General features: G+C 42.6%; 1 protein-coding gene across 1 annotated transcript in view; it reads left to right on the forward strand.

Moving 5' to 3' along the window:
- LOC118399722 (protein APCDD1-like) overlaps positions 1-5,212 on the forward strand; it is a 28,409-nt gene extending 23,197 nt beyond the window's left edge. The window contains exons 3-4 of the mRNA XM_052474043.1: positions 452-971; positions 2,950-5,212. Coding sequence (XP_052330003.1) covers positions 452-971; positions 2,950-3,732 — 1,303 coding nt within the window. The 3' untranslated portion in view covers positions 3,733-5,212. The remainder of the gene's footprint in view (positions 1-451; positions 972-2,949) is intronic.
- The last annotated feature ends 6,337 nt before the right edge of the window (positions 5,213-11,549 follow it).

Genomic DNA, 11,549 nt, shown 5'->3' on the forward strand with positions numbered 1-11,549 from the left:
TATCTAGAGTTGAATTTAGTTCAAGTACCACCAAGCTACTGCAAAATGTTTAATTACTAGTTGAACTACATGTAGTTCACTACTCCCCAACACTGGCTTCAAGTCATGTAACATGTCCTGGTTAACCAAATGTAATGATAAATAGGGAAGCTCTTCTATAGGCTTTCTTTGGATTTGTGAAGGTGCTGCTCGGTCTTGGTGTCCTCCCAGGTGATTCAGACATCATTGTTTGTGCAAAAATTCCATATAGTGAATTGATATATCAATCATGTATCCATCCATCTATCATTTTAGTAATTCATTCATCCATCTATATTTTTAGTCATTCATTCATCCATCATTTTGGTAATTCATTCATTCATCCATCCACCCAGCCATCATTTTATTCACCCATACAGTGCATCCATCGTTTCATTCAATAATTTTATTTCAATCTCTTCATCCTGTGTAGATGTGAAGTTCGGCCTGGTCCTGAGTTTCTGACCCGGTCCTACACCTTCTACCCGAGCCACCTGTTCAAGGCACTGCAGCACTATTACACTGACAGTGGGTGCGAGGAGCCCACCTACTCTCTGGTGGTACGGGGCAAGCTCCGTCTACGCCAGGCGTCCTGGATCACCCGGGGTGCCACCGAGACAGAGCACCACCTTCACAAAGTGGGCATCGTCATCCACAGCCAAGGCGCCATGCACAGGCCGGCCGCCCGTCTACCCTCTGTGTGTGTGGGCCTCACCCTGGGCGGCATGGTGCCCGGGCACCTGTATGAGCTGTATAACGCCCAGGCAGGGAGGGCCTGTCTGGGTGCCCTGGGGTTCTCGATGATGGAACTGGGCTTGGTGAGAGTGGAGACCCAGCATAAGCCCCATGGAGGTCTGGTTCAGGAGCTCTTCTTTGGGGACGTGCACACGGACTGGACAAAGAGGACGTACTATCGACCAACGGGTTACCAGCAACCATTGCAGAACGCTATGGTGAAAATATGAACACTCCATTAAGATACTGTACAGTTAGGGTTAGAGGGTGGTAGGGTTAGGGAATAATAATAAAGGAAAATATATTTATATATACTGTTTAAAAAAAAAATATGGAGAATTGGAAATGATGCAGACAATTACATTGATGGAATCTACAATCTATCTGTAATATTAAAGCTGACCCCCCCCCAAAATACATTTTTAAAAAGTAACTATCCTGTACATGTGCAGTCGTGGACAAACGTTTTGAGAATGACACGAATATTAATTTTCAAAGTCTGCTGCCTCAGTTTGTATGGTGGAAATGTGCATATACTCCAGAATGTTATGAAGAGTGATCAGATGAATTGCAATTAATTGTAAAGTCCCTCTTTGCCATGCAAATGAACTGAGTCCCCAAAACACAATTCCACTGAATTTCAGCCCTGCCACAAAGGACCAGTTGACATCATGTCAGTGATTCTCTCGTTAACACAGGTGTGAGTGTTGACGAGGACAAGGCTGGAGATCACACTGTCATGCTGATTGAGTTCGTATAACAGACTGGAAGCTTCAAAAGGAGGGTGGTGCTTGGAATCATTGTTCTTCCTCTGTCAATCATGGTTACCTGCAAGGAAACACGTGCCGTCATTATTGCTTTTCACAAAACGGGCTTCACAGGCAAGGATATTGCTGCCAGTAAGATTGCACCTAAATCAACCATTTATCGGATCATCAAGAACTTCAAGGAGAGCGGTTCAATTGTTGTGAAGAAGGCTTCAAGAAAGTCCAGCAAGTGCCAGGACTGTCTCCTAAAGTTGATTCAGCTGCGGGATCGGGACACCACCAGTACAGAGCTTGCTCAGGAATGGCAGCAGGCAGGTGTGAGTGCATCTGCACACACAGTGAGGAGAAGACTTTTGGAGGAAGGCCTGGTGTCAAGAAGGGCAGCAACAAAGATACTTTTCTCCAGGAAAAAAAAATAGGGACACACTGATATTCTGCAAAAGGTACAGGAATTGGACTGCTGAGGACTGGGGTAAAGTCATTTTCTTTGATGAATCCCCTTTCTGATTGTTTGGGGCATCCGGAAAAAAGCTTGTCCGGAGAAGACAAGGTGAGCGCTACCATCAGTCCTGTGTCATGCCAACAGTAAAGCATCCTGAGACCATTCATGTGTGGGGTTGCTTCTCAGGGCTCACTCACAATTTTGCCTAAGAACACAGCCATGAATAAAGAATGGTACCAACACACCCTCCGAGAGCAACTTCTTCGATCCATCCAGGAACAGTTTGGTGACGAACAATGCCTTTCCAGCATGATGGAGTACCTTGCCATAAGGCCAAAGTGATAACTAAGTGGCTCGGGGAACAAAACATCGATATTTTGGGCCAGGAAACTCCCCAGACCTTAATCCCATTGAGAATTTATGGTCAATCCTCAAGAGGCGGGTGGACAAACAAAACCCCACAAATTCTAACAAACTCCAAGCATTGATTATGCAAGAATGGGCTGCCATCAGTCTGGATGTGGCCCAGAAGTTTTTTGACAGCATGCCAGGGCGGATTGCAGAGGTCTTGAAAAAGAAGGGTCAACACTGCAAATATTGACTCTTTGCATCAACTTCATGTAATTGTCAATAAAAGCCTTTGACACTTGTAATTATACTTCAGTATTCCATAATAACATCTGACAAAAATGTCTAAAGACACTGAAGCAGCAAACTTTGTGAAAAGTAATATTTGTGTCATTCTCAAAACTTTTGGCCATGACTGTCCATCCATTCTTCATCTAAACTAACTAACTCAAGCATAAAACTGTGTCCCAATATCCAAACGAGCATAGTATTTAGTATGTCTGGTCAATACATGGCTTCATACTACAGTATTGAGTAGGTCTGGTCAATACATGGCTTCATATTAAGTAGCGTGCCATTTTGGATGACAGTTATATTGTATAATCCTAACCATTACTATTCCATATCTATTTCCACCAGCACCACATCCACCCCTGCCTGGCGTGCGCCCTGGTCTTCCGGGCCTCAGAACAACGCCCCCCAGTGTTGCCCCATGTCCCTGCATCGGCCCCTCCATCTCTGCATGGCCGCTGGGTGAGCCAACGCTGTGAAGCCCGGCCTGCCGTCCTCTTCCTCACCCGAGACTTCACCTTCCGCCCAGATGAGCACTCCTGGGAAGGCTTCTACCACCACTACTCGGACCCCTCCTGCAGCCAGCCGACCTTCACCCTGCAGGCCTCGGGCCACTATGCTCAGGGAGACCCCTCGGCCAAAGTGGCGGGAGGCACCGAGTTTGTCTTCAAGGTGACCCGGGTCAGTGTCACCATACTTGAGGGGGCCACAGCCAGGGTGCTCAACGAGACCCGACCAGGAAGCTGCGGGAAGGTGGGGGGCTGGGAGGTGGGGGTGGAGCAAGACGTGACCCCCACGGATGGGTGTACCGTCTTGGGTATCAAGCTGCCACACAAGGAGTACGAGCTGATCAAGACGGAGATGGACTATAGACGGCGCCCTCTGCTGTTCATAGGGGAGAGGCCGACGGATGGCTCCAGCCCCGACCGTCCCCAGAAGAGGCCCACATCTTACCAGGCCCCCATGGTGCATTGTGGCGAGGAGGACACCCCCACGTCGTATCACCACACCAACCAGCTTAAGCTAGCAGCTAGTGGAGCCAAGAACCTACCATGGCAACCAAGCTTTGTCCTAGTGCTGGTCTCTTTACTGTTGCTTTGGTACGATGGAGAATCTGTTCACAGTGTATGAGGAAGAACCATGTTCTCCTCCTCAATATCAAGATAACGGCAGACCAAATAAAAGATGGCTTTTCAGGAGAGAATGATTTGTAAAGGATGGTACTCTATGTTCAGCAACCTGAACAAGTCAATCATACGACAATGACAACAGCAGTGTTGATGACCTTGACATTGTGTAAAAGGAAACTGACGAACATTCAACAAGTGTCAACAACTGTCATTTGAATGGTATTCCAGTGAACAATACGTACAAGAAAACTGTACATACACTGACTGTGTACACAAGTTGCATATCTATCATATTATATACAGTACGTGTATCACTTTGTTTTCTTTTAAACCAGAGATGCCTTTTGGCAAATGCTTAAGGCCCATAAGAGCTCCTTTCTCTAAAGATGTATTTTCCCTTCAAATTACATAAGGCAGTACATTTTCAAACAAAACAAAGGACAATACTGACCAATAAATTCAATGCACAAGCAACCGACATTCAAATGGACTTCAGATTGTTTAAATCAGGAACTGGATACCAAAGAGGAAACGTAAATGTGTCACATCAACAGGTCCTAATCTAATGTGTTCATTTTCGATTGGAGGAAACCCCCAGCTGACAAGTGCACTAATTGGACACTAGTTTACAATGCTATCCTACAAACCATACTTATTGTCATTGTTAAATTAATTGTTATATTAAAAGGGAAGATATGCTGCAATTATTGCATTGTCTGTGTGTTTTTATATGTTATGTACAGTCTGTCCTGCTTCTTTCTCATCTTTTGTATATCTTCACAAAATCTATCATCTTGATTTACTAACCAGCTGCTTGAGAAATCATTTCTATCATCATTCTATCATTGGCTGTAAAATTAATAATGATTTTGACATGAATAATAATGAATCATAAGAATAATTAATAATATTTAAGAACTGAGTGTGAAATACTCATCCTTAAGGCAAAATAGTCACTTCAGTACTAAGGTAAATGCTGGATTCTTCAATCTAACAGGCTTTCCAAACAATGGTCCAAGTTTGAAAGCCAAGATGCTGGACATGAGTGCTGCAATGTGAGAACTAACTGGCATATGGCTCACACATGAAGCATTGCTATCCAGCTCCAATTTTTGGAGCATAACTCCCTGAGTAAAACACAGAGTAATATCTGGTTGGATGCATGTTATAGCCAGCCTGTAACACAATGTACCCTACTCAGCAAAATTATAATTATTGCGATTTTGAAATATTGTAGATCATTTTTTAGCTAGAAGATAATTTGTAATAGACAGGAAACTTGGGTAACACTATAATAACTGTCATGAATTAACAATAAATCATGTATAAACAATTAAGTATTTCATTATTTGTAAACCTTTATAAACAATTATAAGCATTACAAATGTATGATGACTTATACTGAACAAAAATATAAACACAACATGTAAAGTGTTGGTCCCTTGTTTCATGTGCTGAAATAAAACGTACCAGAAATTTTCCATAGGCACAAAAAGTTTATTTCACTCAAATGTTGTGCACAAATTTGTTTTGGTCCCCTTTAGTGAGTATTTCTCCTTTGTCAAGATAATCCATCTCTCTGACAGGTTCGACATATCAAGAAGCTGATTTCAAAAACCTGATCATTACACAGGTACACCTATAAAAGGCCACTCTAAAATGTGCAGTTTTGTCACACAACACAATGCCACAGATGTCTCAAGTTTTGAGGGAGTGTGCAATTGGCACGCTGACTGCAGGAATGTCCATCAAAGCAGTTGCCAGAGAATTGAATATTCATCATTCAATTTGAGAGAATATGGCAGTATGCCCAACTGGCCTCAGAACCACAGACCCTGTGTAGCCACTCCAGCCCAGGAACTACACATGCGGCTTCTTCACCTGCATGCGAGCGATCTGGTCAGCATATTACAGTGAAGATTATCATTTTGTATTGGTAGTTGACCATTTCTATTATTTTTAAGTCTGCATTGGCGTAATAAAATAGGAAAAGACTGAGGTTGTTCTGTGAAAGAACGGACGAAAGATTGAAGCTGGGCTTCGGTGGTGCAGTCATAAAAAGCCCAAGAGGAGAAGATCCATATGAGTCACTTTCAAGGGCAACATACTGTTCAGATTAACTCCTCTCATAATAGTGATGGTGGCTGCTAGACCCATGAGGTCATCGTTCGGGTTTGAGCAAGTGTACTCCAGGCTTGGATTGAAAATCTAACGAAAAACCAAGGGGGAGAGAAAAAAAGATGGAAAATGACTGGCATTTATCAGAACACTAATGTGCAGGATTGTCATTTAATGGACTCTAAAGCCTCCTAAATCCATGTTACACAATTGGGCCAATAACAACACATTGATCCACCATGGTTATGTTCCAGGATGGCTAGGAGGAGAGCAGTGATGACTGAGGAAGGCTGGGGAACGACCACTTTTTATAGTCTGTTTGCGGTTTCTGTTGCGCGCCATAAAAGCTGAGCGTCAGGCAAGGGCGAATTACAGGGTAACCTGTTTGCAATCAAGCCAGTGGCTCGTTAAAGGCATCCGTTAAAAATAAATTATAAAAGTGCTTTTTACTGCTCCCTATTTGGTGAAAGCGACTCCTTCCAGGGACATGCGTTGTTGCGTGCCAATTTGGCTGCGGAGTTAATTGAATGGGCAGTTCGTTGAGCAGTTGACTTTGGACGAACATTTAGCCAGTGAGTTCTGTTAGCAAAATCAGAACCAAACCATTAGTGTAGTGCCATTGTACCTGATGCACAATGCTAATCTAAATATGTGCTCAGACATTCAATTATCTGGAGAGCTTCACCAAGTCTGGATTCTGAAGTGGGGTCTCCGAAAAGTGTCATACTTCGTGCAGGAAAAGAATGCTCCGTAAAATAACTAGAAAGAAGGCAAGCCAAACATGCTGAGAAAGGTTTCCTTTCAGCGAAACAGGTTTTCCAAACCTCAGACATTTCGGTGGGTTTGTCTTACTAATGCCCTGTGAGAGAACACTTGATCCACTCTTTATAATGTACAGTCGTGGCCAAAAGTTTTGAGAATGACACATACTATGTTTCACAAAGTCTGCTGCCTCAGTTTGTATGATGGACATTTGCATATACTCCAGAATGTTATGAAGAGTGATCAGATTAATTACAATTCATTGCAACGTCCCCTCTTTGCCATGCAAATGAATCCCCTAAAAACATTTGAACTGCATTTCAGCCCTGACACAAAAGGACAAACTGACATCATGTCAGTGATTCTCTCGTTAACACAGGTGTGAGTGTTGACGAGGACAAGGCTGGAGATCACACTGTCATGCTGATTGAGTTCAAATAACAGACTGGAAGCTTCAAAAGGAGGGTGGTGCTTGGAATCATTGTTCTTCCTCTGTCAAACATGGTTACCTGCAAGGAAACACGTGCCGTCATCATTGCTTTGCACAAAAAGGGCTTCACAGGCAAGGATATTGCACCTAAATCAACCATTTATCGGATCATCAAGAACTTCCAGGAGAGCGGTTCAATTGTTGTGAAGAATGCTTCAGGGCGCCCAAGAATGTCCAGCAAGCGCCAGGACCGTCTCCTAAAGTTGATGCAGCTGCAGGATCAGGCCGCCACCAGTACAGAGCTTGCTCAGGAATGGCAGCAGGCAGGTGTGAGTGCATCTGCATGCACAGTGAGGCGAAGGCTTTTGGAGGATGGCCTGGTGTCAAGAAGGGCAGCAAAGAAGCCACTTCTCTCCAGGAAAAACATCAGGGACAGACTGATATTCTGCAAAAGGTACAGGGATTGGACTGCTGAGGACTGGAGTGAAGTCATTTTCTCTGATGAATCCCCTTTCTGATTGTTTGGGGCATCCGGAAAAAAGCTTGTCCATCAGTCCTGTGTCATGCCAACAGTAAAGCATCCTGAGACCATTCATGTGTGGGGTTACTTCTCAGCCAAGGGAGTGGGCTCCCTCACAATTTTGCCTAAGAACACAGCCATGAATAAAGAATGGTACCAACACGCTCCGCGAGCAACTTCTCCCAACCATCCAGGAACAGTTTGGTGACGAACAATGCCTTTTCCAGCACGGTGGAGCACTTTGCCATAAGGCCAAAGTGATAGCTAAGTGGCTCGCGGAACAAAACATCAATATTTTGGGTCCATGGCCAGGAAACTCCCCAGACCTTAATCCCATTGAGAACTTGTGGTCAATCCTCAAGAAGTGGGTGGACAAGCAAAAACCCACAAATTCTGACAAACTCCAAGCATTGATTATGCAAGACTACAGATGCCACGACTGTAGACTACAGAGAAAATGGACAAGGGCCAACGTGCTGAAATAGTTTTTGGAGCATCTCACCTCATCGTATGGATATGGATGGCCGCCTTTACCCCTTCATACGCAGCAGAGCCCACACATTAACCCTCGCCACAAAGCCAAACTGCTGAGAAACTTTACATCACTGTTTGTACCCATGACTTCGATAGACTTCCTCTCTCACACTTTTGCTCTCATTTCAAGCTGTTAAGAAAATCCCATTATTTTTTTTGCGCATATGAGTTAAAAACATCAGCTGCACTTCAGCTTCTCTGGCTCTGAGAATGCATCGCTATTATAAAATGTTAACTTCTTTCCTTGTTGAAACAAATGACGTGCTGTGTACGACCACAGATCTGCTGCATTATGGGTACTGTACTGGTGCCTCATCAGCTGCCAGGAACAAGGGCCTGTATATCATGACCTAATGTTAATCTGGAAAAATGGTGGAGAAATCCTCATTAAGTTACTTTGAACCAACCAAATAGGTCCCACTAGTCAACAGCCAGTTATGTTGTCTCCCATTGAGAAACAAGATAAACATTTTGTGGATTGAAGGTACACTAAAACAGCTACTGTTTCTATTGGCGACGCTCTAAATCACAACATCTGCTTCGAAGAGCCATCACAATGTTACTGGAAAAGCTTCAGCAGTTATTGTTCTCCCTCCCCCTAAAAAAGACGCAATGTGTGCTAGTTGTCATGACTCCAACAGATCTGGCATACTCCTGCTTTCAAATCCTATTTAGACAGTAATGGTACCATGTATCAAAATTGTAACATGGTCTTTGCATATTTACAGGTTGAAATGGGTTGCATGCAATCGGCTTCATCGTCAGACAAATATTTCTGGCTTGAGGGCCATTAAAAATGTGAGGTTACACTTATGTCTGCAAAGGACAACAAATAAAAATCTAAACATACGCTGTTTGCTTGTTACTTGTTGCTCAAACTATTAGAAGCAGGAAGGTGGATTGTTTTCCCCATGTACTTGAACAAGTTACAAACAATGGTCCGCACATTGCCAATACTAATTATGGCATACAGTTAACACCAAGAAGCCTATTTGATGGTGAATAAGTGTGCTTGATGCATAGTTTAATGTAGTGCACTTGGACAGTTAATGTTTTATTTGTTTTTTTAAAAACTTTTTTTAAACTTGGAAACTCAGCCAGACCTCAGTTTTATTGAAAATACCTCAATGAGTACCAGATTCATTAAAATAAAGAGGTGATTGAGCTAGACACTAGCACATTAGAGGCCGCTGCCTATATACATAGACTTGAAATCACTGGCCACTTTAATAAATGGAACACTAGTCACTTTAATAATGTTTACATATCTTGCATTACCCAACTCATATGTATATACTGCATCCTATACTATTCTACTGTATCTTAGTCTATGCCGCTCTGACATTGCTCATCCATATATTTTTATATTCTTAATTCCTTTCCTTTACTAGATTTCTGTCTATTGTGTATATGTTATGTAATTGTTAGATATTACTGCACTGTCGGAGCTAGAAGCACAAGCATTTCGCTACACCCGCAATAACATCTGCTAAACACGTGTATGTAACCAATCAAATTTGATTTGACTTGACAGTTGTTGGATTAAAGTCACAACCCTCAATCAAAAGGGGGAGGACAACATTTAAACTGGAGCACAAGTGAATAGAGTCCTGACCTGACACCTTCACAATGTCTCATCCTACAGTGGATTCTGTTTCTAGGAGGACAGTTACATCTGCACAATCTCTCCTGTGACAGACATTGATTTGAATATAAATTGAGTCAGCTAGCTATGTAGAGTGACATTTGCTGATATGGGTTCAAACATCAGCACAACCTAATTTAGGATTTAATTAATTCAGGCCTAAAAGGCAACGTAGCCATAGACAGGCACTTTCTGGAACTCACTTTGTCAGAGTCTGCCGGCATTCAAATAGCCAGCGCCTTCAGAAAGTATTCAGACCCCTAGACTTATTACACATTTTGTTGTGTTACAGCCTGAATTCTAATTTGATTCAATATTTATTTTTTCACCAATAACCCCTAATGACAAAGTAAAAACATGTTTTTAGAAATGTTTGCACATTTATTTAAAATTAAATACTGAAATATCTCATTTACATAAATATTAAAATACCCGATTCAATGCTTTATAGAAGTACCTTTGGCAGCGAGTACAGCTTTGCGTTATCTTGGGTACATCTGTATCAGCTTTGCACATCTGGATTTGGGGATTTCTTCCGTTCTTCCCTGTAGATTAAATTAGATGGGAGTGGTGGTGAACAGCAATCTTCAACTCCTTTCACAGATTTTCAATTGGATTCAAGTCTGGGCTTTGACCGGGCCACTCAAAGACTTTCACATTCTTATTCTGAAGCCATTCCAGCATTGCTTTGGCTGTATGGTTTGGGTCATTGTCCTGTAGGAAGGTTAAATTGTCACCATAGTCTAAGGTTATTTACACATTGAAGCAGGTTCTCATCAAGGAGTTGCCTATTTTTGGCTCCATTCATTGGTCCCTCTATCTTTACTTGTCTCCCAGTTCCTGCTGCTGAAAAGCATCCCCATAGCATGATGCTGCCACCACCATGCTTCACGGTAGGGATGGTGTTAGATGGGTGATGAGCTGTGCCTGGTTTCCTACAAACATGGCGCTTTGTATTTAGGCCAAAGAGCTACCCTTTTGTCTTATCAGACCAGTCTTTTGCCTTATGCTCCGAATCGTCCATGTGCCTTTTTGCAAACTCCAGGCGTGCTGTCATGCACCTTTTTCTCAGGAGTGTCTTCCGTCTGGCCACTCTCCCATAAAGCCCAGATTGGTGAAGTGCTGTAGAGACTGTTGTCCACCAGGCAGGTTCTCGGCCAAGGAAGTTCTGTCAGAGTGGTCATTGGGTTCTTGGTCACCACCCTGACCATTATCCTTCTTTCATGGTTGCTCAATTTGGTCGGACGCAAGCTCTAGGTAGTCTCGGTAGTTCCATATTTTTACCATTTCCACACTCTAGACTTTTTTTTATAACCATCCCCATATACATGCCTCAACACAATTCTCAGCAATCTACAGTTTATTGTACTTCATGGTATAGTTTCTGCTCGAACGTGCACACCAACTGTAGGGACCTTATATAGACAGGTGTGTTTCTTTAAATCATGTCCAAATAATTGAATTGGCCACAGGTGGTCTCCAATCACGTTGTAGCAACATCCAGGATGATCAAAGGGAATTGGAAACACCTGAGCTCAATGTGGAGTGTCATAGCAAAGGGGTGTAAATACTTACGTAAATTAGATCCACTTCATTCTCAATACATTTGCAAAAAATTCCAATGTTTTGACTTTGTCAATAATACAGTAGGTTATGCTCAGTCACACGTATTGTGTGTAGATGGGTGAGAGACAAATTGTTTTTTTTTTATATATATTGACTATTTTGAATTGAGTCTGTAACACAACAAAATGTAGAATAGGTCAAGGTGTATGAATACTTTCTGAAGGCCTTGTATGTACACTACAG

The sequence above is a fragment of the Oncorhynchus keta genome, chromosome 21 (assembly GCF_023373465.1).
Source record: "Oncorhynchus keta strain PuntledgeMale-10-30-2019 chromosome 21, Oket_V2, whole genome shotgun sequence".
NCBI classification, from domain to species: domain Eukaryota; kingdom Metazoa; phylum Chordata; class Actinopteri; order Salmoniformes; family Salmonidae; genus Oncorhynchus; species Oncorhynchus keta.